The sequence below is a fragment of the Cyclopterus lumpus genome, chromosome 5, assembly GCF_009769545.1.
Source record: "Cyclopterus lumpus isolate fCycLum1 chromosome 5, fCycLum1.pri, whole genome shotgun sequence".
In the NCBI taxonomy this organism is placed as follows: Eukaryota; Metazoa; Chordata; class Actinopteri; order Perciformes; family Cyclopteridae; genus Cyclopterus; species Cyclopterus lumpus.
The window spans coordinates 9,874,485-9,896,529 of NC_046970.1; the positions used below are offsets into that span (position 1 = coordinate 9,874,485).

Here is a 22,045-nt window from a genome sequence, read left to right on the forward strand (position 1 = left end):
CTCTCACGGCTTACATCAAAGATAAGTAGGCCATCACACACATACACACACACACGTACACACACAGGGGAGAGGTCTGGATGGCATTGAGTGATGGAGACTATAGGGCCCAATCAGAAAAGAACATGGGTAGAGGGGCTGTATGGCACAGGTAGACCAACATAGGGCATCTCGCTCTCTCTCTCTCTCTCTCTCTCTCTCTCTCTCTCTCTCTCTCGTCTCTGAGAGGCCATTTGGAGGAGGAAAGGACATTTTTGTGCACCATGTTGACCACAGTTGATGGATGACCGGGTCTTGATTGTGGGTCGGTCTGCGGGGCTTTGCAGTTGGAGGGATTGGGTGGGAATCAGTCACAGTACTATACAGGCCTGGCTGCTGTTACACATGCACCAACAGGATACGTAGTAAAGGGGCTGGTTCCAAATACTGCTTTACACTGTCATTAGACGTTTACGATTTAAAGTTTATGAAGTTCATGAGCAGGAAAACCCCTTTGTACTATGAAAGCACAGTTTGGAAGGACTCGTTTGCCACTTTAGATTTTCTTTTTCCATTCTATAGTACCCACTGAGGTGCCCTTAAGCAGGACACAACAATGACAACTATAACTGATACTATTGAACACTGTGCAGTGCAGTCATCGAATGAATACATTAGGAAGGAAGTGAACAGGAAAAGAAAGATAGTTTCTTCAAACTGTGGACCACTGCAGTGTCCCCAGGTATCAACACTTAGTGAATAAAATGTCAAGACTATGAGAAAAATGGTTGTAGAAAACAATTGTCTTCTGATGTGAATAATGTAAATGCTTTAAGTTTTCTATGACACTGTTATTGTTTTTATAAAAGGCAACCATTTGATGTCATGCATGACTCCAAATGGAGTAGCACTCAGACTGCCACTTGCATTGATCACTTGCTACTTGATACAGTACTTGTAAAACTGTTATTAGTGCACTTCTACATATTATGCAGGGACATAATTCATCTATTGGACCCTACATAATTCATCTAACCATGACCTAAAACGAAATAGACACAAACAAGTGTGCAGAGAAGGGAACAATAAGTACATTCAGATTGCAAGGTTGTGTCACTTCTTTTTCTAGTAAAGACAATTTGAATAATTCACTCATTTATAACTGAAATGAATTGGAAAAAAAAATATGTGACAATAATGTGCAGTGTAAAATTAATTGAATAAAAGATGGAATGACAATTCTGCAAATTAAATAGTCTTTTGGGGAGCGAGAGGATGGTCAGCACCACAAATGTAAGAGTGTGCACGTGTGAATGTGTGTTCATCATTGCCTCACATGGTGACTGCGTTCTTTGAGTATACTGAGTATAGTATACACTAAAATAATTACTTTAAACCACTATACTGTATATTTATTGCTATTTTGTTTTCAAGGCAAACTCCAAGCATTTTTGGGGACACAATGTGGTGGTACAAAAAATGGAATGTGTTGTGGTTCTATGGGAGGTTGGTTGTGTCAGGTAATGTTTCTAAGCCGAGGCTTTTGACCAGCGAATGTCAAGATGCATGGCTTGTCTGTCATTGATTTGAATCTTAGGCGAAATGTGTATTGCAAACACTTTATATCTATAATCACAATGTAAATGGTAAATCAACTTATCTGTATTTATACAGTGTCTTTCTAGTCTTCCTAACCATCACAGCTCTCTAACAACATTCATTTACACACACATCCATACACTGATTGCCACCCGTAAACCTCTAAACTAATTGACATCACACACATACACCCATGGTTGTATGTATGAATTCTTTGAGGGATCTAACAGCTGATATTCTGATTGGAAGACAACCCACTCCACCTCTGTGCCACAGCCGCCCAGAGCTAAATCAAAGCTTGTGAGCAGTTCTGACATTTTTTCGGTCATCGTGAAACTGTGGGGAAAACGGCAGAAAGAATTGCCTCCTTACTGTTACTGTCAGCTCTGCTGTGAGTGACACCTCATTCAAGAAGGAGGCGGAGGAGCTTGAGGTTCTGCAGTAAGGTTGATTCGATGGAGTTACAAGATTCTGTGACAAGCTCTTTATGATACTTTTAATTGATTACACATTTGTAAAACCCACAGACATAAAGAGGTCACTAATAGCATTGTGTGTTTGGAATATAAGTAATCCATTTAATAGAATATTTTAGAGAATTTCAGTTTCTATAACCATATCCACGGTGCATTATTGTCTCGGAAAAGGCTTTAAAAGGCCTACATGAGAACGTTATTGACCATGCTTGGAAGAACACGTAATGCTTACTGATGCTTTGTATCACTTCTCATAAACAGTATAAAGGTAAGTGCAAGGGTACTGAGCAAAACTTTCATTATTTTTTGACATGATGTCTAACGTCAAGAAACATAACTTTGCTCTCTGCTTATTTTTGAATCCATTAGAGGTGGTGTATAAGGGTGTATAATTTATTCATCGCACTTATCTTTTGAGTTTCCTGACTTGTTACTTAATGTCTACACTTAAATCCTTGCAAATGCAAATAGACCTACTTGTACACAATTTCAACTCAAGTTGCATAACAGTCCTTGTCAGACAACCTATAATAGTCAAGCCATTACATATTTGTGCTTGTAATTCTTATAATTGTATGTTTTAAATATGTAAAAAGAATGCCCTCTTACAGTGCATTACAGCTGTGTTTTGATGTCTCCCGGCTCATGTACTGGGAGGCTCCTCTGATATAGCCAGGCAGTTAGTAATTTAGAAACTTGAAAAGAGGAAGAGGTCACTTTGCTTTTGTTTTTAAAATATTCATCTCTTTGCAAAAAGGTTTATTTTAAAGTGTTAGAGAATATTTTTCAACAGGGAGCAAAGACCCATTGTAAGCAAAAGTCAAAAACCTTGGACGAAATGCCTTTGCTTTGTTTTTTCAGCCAAGGAGTTTGGCTTTGCTTTGATTCAATCACAACTGAACCTCATTGAACAGTGAACAGTGAATATCCTTTCATCTTTGGACTTTAAACTGAGCTATCATACTCTATTTTAAGAAACAGTTTAGAAACATTTATGTTTGCTGTCTGACCCAGAGTCAGATGAAAAACGATATCAATTCACTCTCGGACATCAAAAGCTAGAAGTTTGAAGATTGGTGAGCTAGGGCCCCAAAAGAAGGGAGTAGTAAGTGAAGAAGGAGTCTCTTGTCGTTGGTTAGGAAATAAACACTGTCCCATTTTATTTAAGACTGCATCGCTGCACATGTATAAGATGTAAATAGAGAGCTTAGCTAACATGACAAGTGAAAAAGACAGGTTGGTACTCCTCTTTAGTTTAAGCTAAACGAGCAGATCCATCAGATTCCAGTCAGCATAACAGTTTCTCTCCACTGGACACCAGACAAAGCTGATAGTTGTTCACTCATTTGCTTCAGAAAATAAGACAAGCGTATTTCCTACAATGTTGGGTTGTAGTTTCAACACCCACACACCACTCTTCTCTGTAAATGCATTTTCCCACCTCACAAAAGGCTGCGAGGCTGCCAGTCATTCAGGGACACAAAAGTAAATGAACCATCATTGCTGATGAGAAACAATCACTAGCATGCGGACAGTGTTCAGACTGCGCTAAAGCAAAATGGAATAAATTAGCACAGAAAGCAAAGAAAATTAAAGCTGGCAAGCAGCGATGTGCGGGTCCTCGTTCCTACACGCACGTCGGGGGTACTGGCTGGATGACGGCTCCCTCGGCCGAGAACGCAGGCCCACCGGTCTGACGTTTTATCGTTTGTCACGTAACGCTGATTTCCTTTCGGCAGTAGGTGGCGCTTTGACTATGAGTGAAAATAAGCTTGTCTATATCCTCAGAACGTGACTTTTGTCAAGCATGACAAGTTTGCGGCAGATTCAAAGTCCAGTGGAGCCAGTAGGTGGCGCTATGACAATGTGAACATATACATGTATCATGTGTCTCTACGTGAACTCTAGACCACGTCATGTAAATTACATGTGAATCCGATACGTTTTAGGCTGATTTCCTTTGGCCAGTAGGTGGCACTTTGACTATGAGTGAAAATAGGCTTGTCGATATCCTCAGGCCGTGACATTTATCAAGTATAACAAGTTTGGGGCAGATTCAAGGAAGTTCAGTGGAGTCAGGATGTGAACATATGCATGTGTAACAATGTGAACATATGCATGTGTCATGGATCTCAACATGAAATATAGACCACGTCATGTAAATTACATGTAAAAAGAAGTGATGCAAGAAATTAGTTCCAGCTGGGACATAAACACAGGTCTCCTGCTTCCAAAGCATAGTTATAAACCGCAGGGCTACAGATCCAGTTGCATGCATCATATTTTTTACTAGAGTATGTTTATAACTTTAGAGTATAAAAATGTAAAATGTTCAAAATTATTATATTGATGTCTTCAGGGTCAGTATGTCATGACATATGAGAAATATGGAGCAGATTAGATAATGTATGGCCGAGTTAAAACAACTTCCATTTTCATGGCGAATGGTGTTCTTTGCCGTTGCGCCCTACGCACATAGTTTTATATTTTTTAAATCCTTTAATAACTTTTCACTGCTAAGGTCTCAAGACCATACTGCCCAATTTTGGAATGAATCGGGTTTAATCTCTAAGAGGAGTTGGCTATTTTACAACTCCCCATAAGGTTAAAAATGCAGATATTGAGCGATTGACTGCAGCGCCACCTAATGTTTAAATATTCTGAAAAAAGAGGGTAGGTTTAGGGACATAGGCTAGCAATTTGGTGAGGATAAGCCAAGTGATTTGGAAGTTATGTGTCTTTAGATATTAGGCAACACACCTTAGAAGTTAATTGGCCAATATCCTCTGAACCCAAAGAGATATCAACAATCTTTTGATTACAAGAATTACAAAATTCAAAATGGTGAAAAATCAAATAAGGCGCATTTTATTTTCAACAGAGACTTTTTTGTAGAGGAGACTCTAGCGTGTGTGCCAAATTTCAGAACAATCGGTCATAGTTTTCAAAAAAGGCAGGCTTTCTAGGTCAAGGGGGCGCAATAGAGAAATGTATTCATACCCAAATGCGAGACCTCCAAAATATCAAATTGTTCACCAGTCCGGATATGTCAGATTTAAAAACTTTTGGGATATGATAAAGGCCCCAAAAACACTTTCATTGCTAGAGAATAATAATAAGAAGAATTCTTCGAAATAAAATAGGATCCTCTACGACGAAGTCTTCACAAGGACCCTAATGACTCATGCAATTCAGCTGCTGCTGTTTAGGTTCTGTACAAGTTTTTCATTTTACAACAGTACTTGTGTGTTGTGTGTCTGCATGATGCCGGGTTACCGGCCAGGTGAACACTCACATACATACACAGATTTCCATCCTAAGCCCACTAAGCTGTGGCTATGTTTTTACAGTTCCGATTCTCCTCTTTTCCTTTCTCTGAGCAGGCTTTTCTCCTCCTCTACTCCTCCTCCTCCTCCTTCTCCTCCTCCTCCTCCTCTCTTCCCTCCTCATCATCTGCGCCTTTGCATCTCCTCTGCCAGCCTTATAGATCTGCTTAACAGTAAACATGTCCCACTGCAGCGCTCAAGGACATTCTGCATGAGTACGCATGCACACTGTGCCAGGAGAGCACACACACACACACACACACACATACAGTACGGTACACATATGTGTGCGTGCGGTTCTGTGTGTGTGTACATCTAGGTGATGCTCCTCTCACCTAGTTTGACCATATGGAAGTGTGTATGAAGGGAGGGAGGGGACATGTCCTGCTAGGACAGTTGACACATCACAGATGCTAGGCCACACACAAGCCCTTACAAAAACACGGAGAAACACACATGCATGCACACACATGCAACACACTGCACAATGTGTGGTGTTGTTTGAGTGGTAATGAGGCAGGAGTGGAAGGACGGCTGGTGTGCCTCCCACTGCCTTATGCTAGGGGAGTTGCCCAGCTCGCTGGTGAAATGACAGAGCTAGCGCAGACCACATACACACACACACACACACACACGCACACACACACACACACACCTACACACACACACACACACACACACACACACACACACACACACACACACAAAGAGGACAATCAGTTTCCTCTGGGCACATAAGCAACACTGAATACCCCTCATTTATTAACATTAGGAAATGTCACTATCCAGGAATAATTTGAGAATATTGGAGTAGCTTAGAAAGAAACCAGGGGAACTTTAATGGTGCTGTTTAGACCAGTGAGTGGTGGAGGAAGTTAAACATATTCCAATGCTCAAATGTAATAATTAATAAAGTGAACAATTTGCAGTCTTATAAGCAGCAATGTAGTCTATGATATATGCATTAGTTCAAGATTGTTTTTATTATGTAACCTTTATGTTCCTCTGGAACTCAAAATATCAAATACATTTACATTTCAAATTAATAATATATCATTTGTAAATGTATCATTTCCTTCAATTTAACACTTAAAACATTTTAAACATGATCATGTTGTTTAGTGCTATTTAATTTAATGATTTATTCATGGAAACTAAATAATAATAGTAAATTCTTAGAGGCAGCAATATTTCAGATTTGAAAAACTTCAACATTGACACATGGCTGAGTGTTTCCTCCGTGCAGTTTGTAAAATAAAAATATAACCTAAAATAGAATTGAAAGTAAAACAATTACCCAAGTAATCGTTCATCATTTAGATTAGTGTTGGTCAGATTTGTTCACTGTCTTGATCAAAGTGTCGGGTCAAGAGGCTCTGTATAGAGACCACATTCTTTATTAATCAGAACATGTATGGTGAAAGGGAAACAGTCAAAAAGTCTCAGCACCACTACCTTTGGACGCCTCCGTGCCATACGGCCCGCTGCCGCTGTCAGTCAAGTCGGGCAGCCAGGCGTCTTTGACTGCTGACTTGTAGACGTGGCGGTTATCCAAGCTCTGGATGGGCCTGAAGTTGCTGCGCAGATACTCCACCGACTTAACATGGTCCTGCTGCTCCGTAGTGAAGATCGAGTAGAAAGCCTCCAACTGGTGCCGACGGGGAGAGCGAGCATGTCAGAAACAGGGATGGAGAGGAAAGAGTTAGTGGCAGGCAGAACTCATATCCTGTGGAAATCCGGACTTTGGGATTTGTGTGTCCATCAAACTGCAGTAAGAACGACTTTCACTCACTCAAATATACCATATTTTGCCTGTATGCCACACAACGCAGATATCTAATAAGATAGGATTACATTTTAATGATCCCAATGAGAAAACTGGGTCACTGCTGCAGCAAAGCAAAAGGCTTTACAGGAAAAATTCTTTAAAAAAAGATAATCTTTAAAAAAAAATGACCAATGATCCCAACATATGAAGAATTAATTCAATATGTAAAACTATATAAACAAATGAATATAGTGATTAATATCACTAGGAGACTTTTAAATTAGTATACATAACATTACCATTATTCCAAACTATAAACCAAACAATATTTCTCCGGCAACATCGAGGATTCAAAATAATGAGGCTCATAGTTTTTTTTATTCTCAAGGTGTTAATGTAACATTTACGGATATACAGTTTGTGTCTACTTTGTTACACAAACAGAAATGTACAAAGTGTTGTGTATTGAGCTTACTTGTGGGCATTTTTTAACTGACCCCGCAACTTTTTCCAAGATTTCAGTTAAAATAAGCTAAATGTTTAACATCAAGTGAAGAGAAAGAAAAAACAGGTTAAAACCAGGAAGTACAAAGCCAATGTCTCTCCCATGATCGGAATCCAGAAACATATCAGGAATACAGACTATGTCATAGCAGATGTTTGTACAAACATAATGGAATGACATATGGACAGAACAAAGACACAGAGATTAATATTGAACTGGTCATTAAACACAGTAAAATACGAATATCTAACAATCTAATTCATTTTTGCATATTCAGATATATCAGAACATTCTAATGAGCAGCTTCCACAGCACATCACTTTTCCAGGCTTTAAAACAGGGGAAAAGTCAACTCCCTGATCCAGACCGGAGGGAGAAGTGGCCCTGAGGGTTTATAAACAAAAGGTCTCTCACCAGAGGAGATGTTTAAAACTGTCAACTGCCAACCCTTCACCCAGACCTGTTACTTCAAAAACATGAACTTTTAGTGAGTGTGGGTCCTTGTGGCCTGCCTCTCTGAAGTGCTGTCCCTGGGGATAATTGCAGTTTTGGAATTCTGATTGCATATTCATGTTCTGCCAGCATGTCTTTCAGGCTGTGGTATAAAGCAACAACAGACGCACTCCAAACGGCACTACAAATAGTGTTGGAGTTGGCCAAGTCCTTGAAATAGTCAGTTTTGATAAACACATTGAAATAAAGAGTTGTGGCAAGTAATGTTGTCACATTATTGCAGAAACGGCATCTGAAAGAGGCATTGCCAAGGTAGTCAAATAAGCTAAATCTAGTTGCCAAACTCATGACAGATGCGTAATGAATGGTAACTCAGAAATATTCACAATACACTTGTCTGATTCTTGGTGGCAACTGTGGGCCAATGCTACTTTGTGTGCTACTAAAACTGACCAACCCCAAAAACCTGCTCAAATCGAGGAAAGATGTATGGCCCAAAGCTGTTTTACATTGGGTCACAACTGGCTGGATTTGGCTGAATGGTTTGGGAAACGAGGTAATTCTGGAAGGACGTTTGTGGCTACAAGAAGTCATTTGTACACTGTAGTTGCTGTGATTGGTTAAACGGCTACCAAAGTAGTTTTAATATGTATTCCGCTGCCATGTTCATCAAGCTGTGAACATTTTGTACTGCTTTGGGTTGATATTGAAGTTGGCCTCTTCCTGCATGTTGCCATTTGTCAAATGCATGCTGTGTGGCAAGACATGCGACCAGACTTGGATTTGCACTGTGTGACTGAAGTGTCATCTTTCTGTCTGTGTTGGCAGATGGATACTCTGTACAATGTGTTTGGAAGGAATGCACACAGACAAACAGCTTGTGTGCAAGCGAGTGTTAGAGAAGGGAGGGGGCGTTGAGAGGCAGATTCAGTTTCACAAAGGTAACGTCTACGCACAGCAAATACCCTCTACGACAATTTGGTGCTCTGAAACAGAAACAAAATATCTGAAACTAAGCCACAGCGAAATGAGGTGTGAATGAATTTTTAACGGATTGTCCATTAATTATTATTGTAAATTGTGCTTAAGAAGTGACTCTCAGAGCTCAACAGTAAGGATTACCTCCTTACCCATGGCAAGTGAAATGCCACGTCAGGCTGAGTGAATCACCAACTTACTTAAAGAATGAGAGACATAGTTTTTTTAGCTAGTGAGCGAGTAAGCCATCTTGTTTTCTTTCCCATCTCTGTTGAGAATTGCACATGCTCAGTATGATCATTTTTTTGTTATTTGATAATGTATTTCTGAAAAAGTATTCTGATAATAAATTAGAACTTTGCATCAAATAAGTAGATATCTGACTCACTTGTGCAAGTGAAAAAATAAAACACTACTGTTAAACCCTGTGACCTACTATTACCACTTTTGTGGAAAAAGAAAGAAGGAACCCTAGACCAAGCAGATAATTACAAACAATTGAAGAAGATTGATTAAAGTAAAAAGACTGCTAATAGCCTTAAATGAAATGCTAATTAAACCTTGCAATCTAAAACTGTTGAATAAAAAACAGTATTTAGATTAAAATGAGAAAATCACTTCCCTCAGTGGCTCTAGCAGCTTTAGGCAGCCAGTTTATTTTTATTTTTATGAGCACCCCCACACCCCATCCCCCAAGCTCCTGAAAACAAATGTAAAACGCCCATAAAACATGAGCCTGCCAGCGTTGGTGACAAGCTTTAGGGGTTGACTTTCATAGATGATGAAAGTCAATCTGAGCGTCAAAGCAAAGGATTAATAAGAAAAAGCCCAAGTCTGATTCCACTGTTTACCGAGCCATGTAAACGCTCAGGGTTTTTGGTGGACAAAGACTGAAGATGGAGGTAACAGGACACAACTGCAGCAATAGACACAGAGCCATGCACAGCTTTTTAGCCTGCTCCTTTGTGTAAGGCTTTCTCTGAGTAGCGCTGTTGTGAACTGCTGATTTATCTTTAGTCCTTTCTGCATTCTTTAGATAGAAGGTTACATTTCCCATTATGCCTTTGTAAAGCTTTGGAAACAGGCAGGGATTTGTTTTAGCTTTCAATTGAAAGAGGAGGGACTTCTCGTTGGAAATGGCTGTCTGACGGCAAGGTAGAGAGGGGGAAATATTCTAAACATAGCAAATACTTAAACTGGTATTGATTCTTTGAGGAGTCTAAAATAGGTTTAGCTGCTCTGCAGTGCTGCTACTCTTGTCTGTTTCTACAAACCGGGGGTGAGCCAACAGCCATCTACTGTCGGTAATACCTCATACAAACCCACTTCCAAAATTAGGAACTTTCCCTTTAAGGATGGATTAAGTCCTCAGGTCGTGAGGGACTGTAAGTAATGCCTGAGCAATGTCCAAAAAAGTTTGCTAAACCAAACTCAAAGTGTGAAATCAGCAGTGCCTCTAAATGTGTGTGAGATTAGGAGCATATTTTCTCAGAATGCTCACAACTGTTTGTTGACTCGCGCTGTAGACATCATTACTGTGTGTGTGTGTGTGTGTGTGTGTGTGAATGATTACTATTTATGGCCTGCCTCCAATCTGTGTTTCTCCTCACACAGTGGACTGCAGTAGTACACGTGGCTTCCTCAGCTCTGCATCAAACACAGACAGCACTGGCATACACACTACAATGCAGCCATGTTGTAGCTCCCACGTTCACATCGGCCGCCGATCTGAGTTGAAATCACCATACCAGCAGAGCTAAAGCTTTTGTCACAGCAGAAACTAGCAGAGCGAGATTCCTCTGACAGCATAGGCAGATTACAAGCAGTTTGTATTTGTTGCTGGGTAACAACATAATTTATCAAACAGTCACACAGCCTTTTTTTGACAATGACAAAGTTTGCATTTTACTTTTAAAGACAATAAATAAGGCATCTGCTCATGTCTTCTAAAGTCATGACAAGATTAGAAACTGTATTTACTTTTGTTTAGATACAAAACAAATGATGTGTATATACATATATATATATATATTTAACATGTTTTTATATTTGAACAATCTGTAGATCAATGTTTAGGGTAGGATTGATCAGACTCACTGCAGCATCAGATGGAGATTGTTGGAAATCCTGCAGCAAAGGGCATATGCAGGCTTAAAAAAATCTTTCTGCCCACACCTGTACTTACTATGGTATCTAGTCGGTACTGATCTGGTGATTTGACATCCAGGCAACCAAATGGTAAACCCCTAACTTACTCATTATTCTTAGCATTTTTTTGAGGTGTGATGTGGCCAAATAGTTTTCTTCTTGCTCGTATTCCGGGCTCCTTTTCTAATGATTGGGTGGGTTGGGATCACTGTAACATTGTATGGCTTAGGTATTCAGCTAACTGTGTTTATTTGACTTGTGTAGCAATTATCTCCTGCTGTATCCACAACTTTAACAAGAAGAAATCTGCCTCAGTCTTGCTTTTCCAACTCTGCCTCTCTGTTCTTCTCTTCAGGCACAATCTCACTTCCCCAGCTCCACCAGATGCCCTCTGACCCTTTGCCTACCGCCTGCTCACCTGTTTCCTATTTTTCTCATCAGCCATGCAGTATTTATCTGGCCCGTTTTCAGCCATCTGAGTCTGTACCTGTACATGTAACTGTACTTGCACCTAATCTGTCCCTGATTTCCTTTGTTGCCCCCTTCCTGTGTTTTGACCTGTTCATACTTCCATCCTGTTGCCAACCTGTAAGCCTATTCTTGACCTTCGCCTTGAGGGAATATTCTTCTAACTTTCCTGATGTATAGTGTCTGCTTTTGAGTCCTCCTCTGTTCGCTGGCTGTGAATAGGCACTAACCCTAAGTGAGTGGTTTGTTACCTAACCTAAGTTTCTGTGTTCTTTTTAAAAAACAAAAGTAGAGTATATTGATATATTGATACTGATATAGCTGCCTGACTTGATGCATTGGTGTGAGTATGCGTTTGAGCCTCGCTAACATTTAATGAGGTTCCTTTACATCTGCATCGGTCAGCCTGTTTGTCCTCATAAACATGCAGAAGTTGTACTGGAACGATTCCTGGAAGTGGACCAGTCCAATCCAGAGTATAAACTGAGCCGAGATGACATGAACTTAAAAAGTTTAAACCGCACAGCTGAGTCTCATGGTCAATTAATACCCATTTTCAATAAAGTGTATTACACTGGACAGGGGGCAATGAACACTCTACTTATTTTCTTTTGTATTCTAAAATATGCAGGCTATAGCCTTGCTGGTCAGTACTGTATGAAAGAGCCACCTTTTAATGTAAATGTTAAAAAATACAGAGGTGCATACAGAAGGGTACAATTACAGTACAGTTACACCCCTATTATGTTAAGGATATCGAGTGTTCAAACTGCCATCCAATGACTAAATCAGTGTGTAACTTAGGACCTGCTTCACATTAAAAACTACGGTTAAATGTACCTTAAATGTCTAAAAATAAAATGTTGTTCTACCATATTTAGCCCTGAATTACTCTAGATGTATAAATGTATATAAACATGCAAATCACCAAATGAATGCTTACTGAGGAGCTTTTTTTACAATCTAACAGTGTTAAATCTTCTGACAGACCTCGAGGAGAAAAATAAACCCATATGGCTGCCATCTTAGCTGCTTTCTGGAAATGTTTGGCACATTTGCACACAATGGCAGATGGGAAATTATAAAAGATTCCCACATGTCCCACTTGGAATTGTACTAGGAGGTTGATCTCAACAGTAGTTCCCAGTTGGCAGCTGATATTCATGGTGAATGCAACGTGAGACCAGCACGGCATACGCCTTCTTAGGTTGGTAACATCTGAGACACAGGCTTCCCACTCTCTCTCTCAGAACATGGGTAGAGGGGCTGTATGACACAGGTAGTACAACAGAGGGCATATCTCTCTCTCTCTCTCTCTCTCTCCCTCTCTCCCCCTCACCCCCTCTCCCCCTCACACCCGCACCCGCACCCGCACCCGCACCCGCACACGCACACGCACACGCACACGCACACGCACACGCACACGCACACGCACACGCACACGCAAGTGTGGCAAGTCCACATGACTGTTTGAAAGCTAGGCATTTTGGGTGAGTTGTTGTGTAAGAACCTGAGCATCGATCCACTCTGAAAGCAGGCCCAAAGCCACGGCTGTCACTCCCGCTGACCTACTTCAACTATCATCCAAAACAAAAGACGAGCAGAGAGCGGCGAGAAATAACATAGAAAAAGGCAGAGCAAGACAATAACTGGAGTCACCATCTGCGTTAATTATTTTCCCAACCTCCTCCTTTTATCTTCCTCCATAATGTTTTCTCTGGAGAGTCGCACAGCGGAAAAAAATAGGGGAAACAAAAGGACTTCAAAGGCGGCTTTTAAACATGTTGAGATAGACTAGCTAATGGTCAGGAAGGATGGATGATGCCCCTATCGCTCGCTTCCTTGTTGACTCATTGTTGATTCATTTCCCTGTTTCATATTTCGTTGGTTTTTGCATAATTTCTTATGTTTTCACTTTGAATTCTTGCTTTTTATTATTTGCTTTTTATAATAGTTAGGTGACGTAAATGTATTTCATGAGGTACCACGTTCAGAGAATGGACCAGACGTATGGATAATGGGAAAAGTTCTGACGACATTATGAGGTCAAAATTGGATTCAAACAACTATCAAATGATATCACACGTTACCCTTTGTATCATGTAGTATGAATCATCAGACCATAATCTGCAGATCCACAATGAACACTAGAAATAAGTATTTCCTGTCACAAGTAGGAAACCTTGGTGAAATTTTAAATTCTGACCTCAAATTGAAAGCTTATTTTAATTAACTAACCAAAACTGCCTTTTATGATTTGTATAACATAACAAAGGGGAGAGCTCTACTGAGTCAGAACGATGCAGTTCATTCTTTTCTTTTTAGCCGTCTTGACCACTTGACCACGCTTGCAAAGCTACACAGTATTCAGAATGCTGCTGCCAGTGTTTTTAACGAATCTAAACTGAGTGATAATATATCACCTGTTTTACACAACCAACATTGGCTACCTGTATCTGTTATAATTTAATTTAAAGTCCTTCTGTTAATGTTAGTCTGTTAGTAAGGCACTAAATGGCCTCACTCCCTTTTATATCACAGACTATTGTTTTATGCTGCTCTAAGGACCCTAAGATTGTCCACAGCTGCTCCTTTTATTGTTCCCAGTCGTCACATAAACCTTTGGGGATGCTCTTTTTAGCCACTATGCCCCAGAACACATCTCTTTAATATTGCCTTCAACAAGCAGCTGCCGCTTTTTAGTCTTTTCTGATTTATTTTTATTTTAGAATAAAGAAACAAATTTTCTCCCTTCCTCATTGTGTATGTTTTGTTTTTTAAAATGTGTAGTTGAAAGGTGCTCTATATATATACAATTCCTTCATAGTTCTTTAAGGCAGAGCTTTCATGCCATTGCATGGAGACTTTATTTCCCTGAGTTTAACTTTTAAGGCAGAGCCTCCTCATTCCAGGCAACAGATGCACCACCCTAAAGCCGAGAATGTTGTCTCAGGGATAAACTCAGTGAAACAACTATCTCGCTGTCATTTCGTGAAGCTGGATTTTTCCTCAAAACGTACATGTTGGTAAGAAGGTGGCTATGGAGATGCTGATTGGTCAGCTTGGGCTGCATGTGCAAGATTAAGTGGCACTAAAGAATCAGCTCCTTTTCAGTAAAACACTTCTAATGAAGGTACTTCCAGCAGAAACCTAAGGACACGTTGGTGCTAAAGCACTGCAGTGCATTGAGGGGAGTTGCAGCATGCTCTCTTCATCTCTGTCTTTCTTTTTGTTACCACTGGCTTGCCCAGAAAGCCCAGACTTTTCCACCTGATGGGCCTTTACCAAGAGTAACACAACACATGTTGGCTCTGTCCTAATTTAGGCTCTGCCTCCTTTGAAGAACATGAGCCACAAAGGTGGGTACATAATAGGACTGATGGCTCAGCTGAACTTGCACCTCCTTTGAGACGGACTATCCACACAGTCCGCATTCAGATGCTTTTCATCTTTCAGAGTTTACCAGCAGTAATTTGTCCTCACATGTGCAAGATGGCTCAGAATATTTTCAATCTAAACAAACCTGGTCCGACATTCACTACTCTCAACTAAATCAGATCCAATTGAGATTATGTTTAACCATATTCTATTAATCAAATGAACACGAAAGGCCTCAGCCTTCATTGATGGATTTTTAAGTAACATTGTTATATTTGCAGGATTAATTTGCAGCAAGGACAGGCACGGTAGAGAAATATATTCTGCTCAATCCTTTGGTGTGCCCCAAACCGTCCTGTGTGTGTTTGTAGTTCTTTCTAGACTGCTGAGGATGTGTACAAATTCAGTTAAGCAGTGAAATATTGAAAAAAAGTCTAACGCCCTGAGACAGTGCTGAATAATTAAAATATAAGAAGTAATGATGTATGTGTTACCTGATGGATCCAGATCTATCTCTTAAAAATACAGCTTGAGAACGAATTAATAGCAAAAAAAAATGAAAATGAATACAGTGCTGGGAAAACATGTAGCGAGTATGAAATGTGTTATAGTCAAATTATGTCTGCTACTTTGAACTCAGACAACCATGACTGAGAAACCTGCCAACCTCTGTCAGTGTTCCCAGTGTTGTTTCATTTGTTGATGAATGAACTACAAAAAATCTAAACTACTTCACTTACATGAAGTCTTTACTTTTTGCTCTGAAACTCAAATTGAGTTTAGCTGCATTCTTTTTCTCTGATTATCCTTGCCATGTTCATTATACTTGACTGAAGTCTAGGAATAGGGTCAGAGAAAACTTCTTATTCCTTCAAGTAACAGTGTGCAAGTAGAGGGTTTATTGTTTGTTTATTGATGTAAGCAATTCTGTTATTGTTGTGAGAGTTTCTGGCGCTTGAGCTGGAGACCTTAAGAATTAGAAATCCTACAAAGTCTAGACACCTGGCTTGTCAGACTTTTTCCACTGACACAGATATGTTTGAGCCTGGCAGCAGCCAGATAGGAGCTTGTTCAGATCGACTGAGAACCACACGCTGGATGAGACTGTGGTTGGAGCTGCACTGTAGTCATTCTCTAGAACTGTGCGACAACTTACAACATACACTCTTTCATGTCCTTATACATAAAACAGAAATACACGTTACTCAAATACTCTGTTTTCTTGCAGGTTCACACTGCTGTTGCCACAAAAAAGGGAAAAGAACGAAGAAAATTTAGAAGCAGAGTTGGGGAAGAAGATGGAAACAGAGCAGTCTGGTTCCCAACTGTCTCATCAGTCTTTTCAACATCTCCTCACTGTCTGCTTTACATTGAACTGCTCTTACGACTCCACTGCTGCTCTAAAGCAAACACCTTTGGCCTTATACGGTGCCAAGTGTTCTTGAGATTGGGGAAAGAAGATGAGGTTTTTTTTTTGCCACAAACACTTCTGTCCAAAATGACAACTTGAAACTCAGTTCATCTCCATGTTCAGTGAGAAATATGCTTTTTAAAAGCACATGAAACTACAGATGGTTCTGCATGAAAATGACGAGTGGCTTGACATATTTTCAGTTCTTCACAAAAATAAAGAAAATGCACATTTCTCATGAAATGTTTTGGTCTTCCTATTCTTAAAACTAACACATGATTTACAAGAGAATGACAAATATTGGACTTAATAGAATATCTGTGTTTGTATGCAGTAAATATGTAGCGCAGGGCTTTAGTCAAAGATCAGTTACACACACATAACAACATATTTGTCATTTAGTTTTGGGGTTTACTCGTTTCTAATATAAGCCTGCTTCAAATAAAGACCTGGTACTCTCTATTATGAGGTAATTCATTGAGAATATGGTAATAAATTATTTTTCCGTTACAGTACGTTTTTTTGACTGCAACTATGCAATCACATTATTTTATGCACATTACTTAACTATTGTATCTAATCGCTATACGGAACATAACATAAGTGGGTGACAACATTTGGGATGTGGATCAAATGATTGGGCAAGGAATTTTTCCTTTCTTTTGTGATTAGAATCATTCTGATTTGTTTTTTTGCGGGATGCTCTAGCACCTCATGCAGGATGCAATATTTGAACAAATTTCCTTTTATTTTTGTTTTTATCCACATCTAGTACCTTTTGATTTCTGGCATTTTTGTTGCTCCCGATGCAACAAATGCTACGCTAATTTGATTGGGAATGTATTTTTAGCTCAGTATTTCCAGTTTCTGATTACATTATCTAATCATCTCAAGGTAGCGAGATATGGCAAATCCTATTCCTATTGATCCAACAGTGGGGAAATTCTTCTCTGCATTTGACCCATCCTTAGTTATTAAGGAGCAGTGGGCTGCAGTGAAGCGCCCAGGGAGAAACTGGGGGGTTCAGTGTCTTGCTCAAGGACACTTTGACATGCAACTATGGGGAGAGCGGGTATCGAACCGGCTACCTTGTGGTTACAAGACGCCCACTCTTCCTATGACCTCCAGCCGACCCATTTGTTGCATTCAGGTGAATATTCCCCTTAACAATGGAATATTAATTCATTTTATCCTTAAATAACAACACAGTTATGCCCTGATCAACGTTGTTGACATTTTTTTCAGTATAATCATTGATTATTCATTCAACAAGATGATTCAGTTACGATCTTAAGATAGAGGGCCTAAATATAATTGCACTGAGGTTTTTCTACCAAAACAACATTTTGACATTCAAATGACGTTAAATCGTTACCAACAACAAGCATGTGTCTTGGTATTCTGTGCTTTTTACCTGTTTGTAGGAGACAAAGATAGGTCTGCTGAAGATGATCCACTCCACCACTTTACTGCAGGGCGGGGTTGTTAGAGAGCCGGTGTAGCGATAGTAACTTCCCAGCGCAGACGGCAGCAGGTCCTTCAGCACAAATGGCTCCAGGACAGTCTCTTTTTCTATATGAGAGGGCAGGACAGATCAATACAACATGATCCACAGAACACTTTTTATTTCACTGTAAACTACAGAGACCAGGTTTTCTGGAGCAGATCCAAGTGCTACTGTTTCCCAGCCTTTAGGTTTATGCTATTGATTTAATTTACATTGCGCCTGCCTCGTTCAATGTCCCCGTATTGACAGACATAATTGCACTGAACACCTACAATTACGCCTTTGTTGGTGTTGGATGGCATACACATTACAATCAACATCACACCCCCCAAACGTTGACACTGGAATTATTCCTGGACTGACAAACAAAATCATCAGTGATATGAAGCACATTGTGGTGTAGATGAAGAAAATAAGGCTGTTTATGAAAGGATAAAGGAGGCTTCAAGCAAGAAAGTATGTTTCTTTTTTATATTGCTTTCAGTGAGAGCAATCCAGAAATGGGCTTTTCAAACGGAACAATTAAAAAATCCGACAAACACATTTTCAGTAAATCTTTCTCTGAGTGGTGTGCCTTGAGCTACCACTGACCTCAGAAGAGATATTAATTTGTGTTCTATAGTGTACATGAAAAGAAATCAGCAGTGAACAAAAAGCAAGATGATGTGCCAAGCTATTTATGCAATAAGCTCTGACGTTTTTTCCAATGTGAAATTTGTGTGGGACATGCTCAACGTATACTCAATGTTTGTGAGATGGCCAAATCTAGAGTATAGTATGTATAGTATAGTAATTATTCAAATCACTGACAGAAAATGAATACAAAATAGTTTCATCATTTTCATCAACACATCATTCATTAGCCTTGTAACACCTGTCGAAATAAAAAAGCTTTGCAGCCGAGGAGAGGAGGAAGAGGAGGGAAAAGAAAGAGTGTCAGGAAGAGGGTGGAGTTGTCATCAGAGGGAAGAAAAAGGAGGAATGGATTTGTGACGCAAGGAGGAAAGAAGGGAAGGAGGCACAGAAAGAAGAGAAAAATAAGAAGCTGGCAACAAAGGTAGAGAAATGATGATAAGACACAAGAGGAAGGGGGCAGAATATTCAATATGCATTTGATTCACTGTTCTAATGAAAACATATAAGGAAGAAGGGTGACAGGAATGAAAATAAGGGATGAGAAGGTGTGTACGAGTGTCTGGAGAGCGGGGTGATGTGTGCAGCGGGGCGGGTCACTTGACAGGGATGACGATGGGCGGAAGGGGAGATGCACTGTCTTTATCGGCGACAGATAGAAGCCGCCACCGCCCCCCCATTCCCACCTATTCCCTCTTCCTCTAACTCCCCCTTCCTTCTCTTCCTCTTCACCCTCCCGCTGACAAGCTTCGTCTCCCACTGCCTCCCAGACACCAAGTTCAGAGATGCATTTTCAGCTCCGTTGAATCAGCGCGACAGAGCGAGCCAGAGAAGCAGAAAGAGTAGGATGCAGGGGAGGGGGAGTTGATAGGAATTTGGGAGTGGAGGCGGGTGGGGGTGGGGGAACGGAAGATGATGGGACAGGCCTTCCCGGAGAGTTAGGCATCTGAATTAGTACTTTCAAGAACCAAATGCACTCTTCGGCACGTCTCGTTTCAAACACGAAATTCAGGGGATGTCAAAACACACCAGCCGCAAACTCTCTTGCTCTCGTATACGCTGTGCCACCTGCAAGATCACAGCGTCTGAAAGAGGAACAGGATGAACATTTAGCGTGGAGAGATAGCCTGTGCACTGGCGGCATGTGAGTCTTTTTTTCTCCGAGCAGCCACAGCGGTTGAGGCAGCAGCAGCGACGGCTGGAGATGGGCACTGAATATCTGACATTGGTTGGAGCAGAGTGAGGCTGCAATCACACTTCAGGTATTTTAGGCTTCGAGCCTCCTGCAATGCATCAGAAAAGCTAATCTCATATAGTCTCAATATTTCATTGCACAGCAAGGGAAAAGAGGAGACATTTAGCACTCAGGAACTCTGAATGTTTGTGATATTTGATACAGATTTACATTTATTGTGTGATTGTACTGTCTTTTACCATTTACATATTTGAAATCTTTGAGAAAAAAAACATAAAGGATTCAGGTTGCACATCAAAGTGGCCAAATCACATGGTTTCAGCAGGTGAAGTTTCCTTACATTGCTGTGTTGGGAGGATTATGTTAATTCAATTCATTGTCACTTTTGGTTTGACAATTCTTCCAACCTAAATGACAAAAGATGTGTCTAAATGTCCTGTACGAATGTTTTCTAATCCAGCAGCCCTATCAGCAGAACAACATTGTTGTTGAACTGAACTATGGCAACCGACCAATTTCCATGAGCTGAAAAAAGATGCAAAATAAATTCTGTAACATGCAAGCAAGTGGACCTTACTGTTTCCAAGAGTAAACTTTCTCACTCTACATGGTTATGGCTATGCAAAGGTAATGGTCATGGATGGAATACAACAATGCAGGAGACACAATGCAGACCACATGATTTTAAACATTCAAAGAAATACAGTGGATTTTTGATGAGGACAGTCCATAAATGAGTCAAATTCTCAGCAACTACTGGTCCCCAAAATGACATGTGTCACAATTATTTAGAACAATCAGCCTAGCCAATGTTACTTAACATGGCAGCTGGAGTCTTGTGATATCACAAGATCACACGGAAATCCATCTTGTCAGGTTTTAAGTAATGCTTTTGTGTCCGGAACAATCAGCATCCTGTGAGGAGCTACTGGCAGCTATGGCTGGGGCTTTGGTGTGTGAGACGACACAGAGCCTCTTCATTCAAAGCAACAAAACATGAGTTTAGCGAAGATGCTTCTTCTTTTCGTATCACTATGATAGTCCTATTTCTTCACACAGATTCAATGTCTTGATGGTTTGTTTAAACCTGACAGGGATCGCGAACGTGATGCAAAGTAACGAAGATGCTGCAATACCATCAGTTCTATCAGAACTGGAGAGTTCTGAAGGCTTTTCTCTGTGGTGAAGATGTGATTCATCTGCTTCTGACTGGCTTTAGCAAAAGTTTGAATAGCAGATGGTTCATCCAATCACCTGCCAAGTAGTTGTTTTAAAGTGCCTGCCCTTTTCCACAGTTTCCAATGACAGCTTCTCAGATGGGTGTGTGCAAAAAACCATCTGGAGGGTCAGTTTAATATCAGTGTCCATCTGCGGTAAAAGTGAATGAAAGGGGTCCGTTTTTGATGGTTTTCAAGCCGGAAAGAGACAGATGGAGTTTTGTGATATTGCTTTGTGTTAGATTACTAGAATAAGATCTGTTGTATGGGATCATACCGGTTGTGAAATATAGCGATGTGAGCAGCAACTGTTTCACTGCAGTAACATCTCATCACAGATGATCAGTGTTTGTTTGTGCCTTGAATAATGTTCTTCCAAAAAATGAAACCCTTTGAATTCCAATACACTTAAACAATGTTCTTTCCACAACAACAACAAAAAACAACAACAACAAACCAAATCCTAATAACAATATTTTCTCTAATCCTGTAAAGATAGAAGTACTACCCACCATTCCCTGACACATGTAATATAGAAATGTTCAAAAAAGGCATCATGAAATGTCTGAAAAGTTGTGTGTACAGGCTAGGCTGGAGACTGCAGTACTTACATCAGTGTATTGTAAATATGTACCAGAAGTGGAGCAACTCCATATAGCCAGAATGGAAAAATGACACATGTTGTGCATATGTTGTTAATAACATTGCGTTTTTCCATAAGAAGCTTTAGGACATGACAGTTTAAAGATTACAGCGTGTTTCCAAAGCTCCTGTAATACAAGGAAATAACCCAGAATTGGCAGACAGCTGAAGAAGAGCAGATTTTTTTTCAAGACAAATACAGATGCAGCCTGTAAGTAGCCAACCTGACTGTTTGCTTTTCCTGCAGAAAAAGAACATAATTTAATATGTTTGGTAACATATTTACTTTTTTTTTTGTTACTTTTTTTTACAACCGTTCTATTGAATCCATTTTTAAAGCATGTGCCCACAACTGATTTGAC

The 22,045-nt window shown here is 40.1% G+C and overlaps 1 protein-coding gene across 1 annotated transcript in view; it reads right to left on the reverse strand.

Moving 5' to 3' along the window:
• LOC117730452 (receptor-type tyrosine-protein phosphatase gamma-like) overlaps positions 1–22,045 on the reverse strand; it is a 409,107-nt gene that overhangs the window by 57,266 nt on the left and 329,796 nt on the right. Inside the window, 2 exon segments of the mRNA XM_034532172.1 lie at positions 6,836–7,028; positions 17,904–18,061. Of these exon segments, the coding sequence (XP_034388063.1) occupies positions 6,836–7,028; positions 17,904–18,061 (351 nt within the window).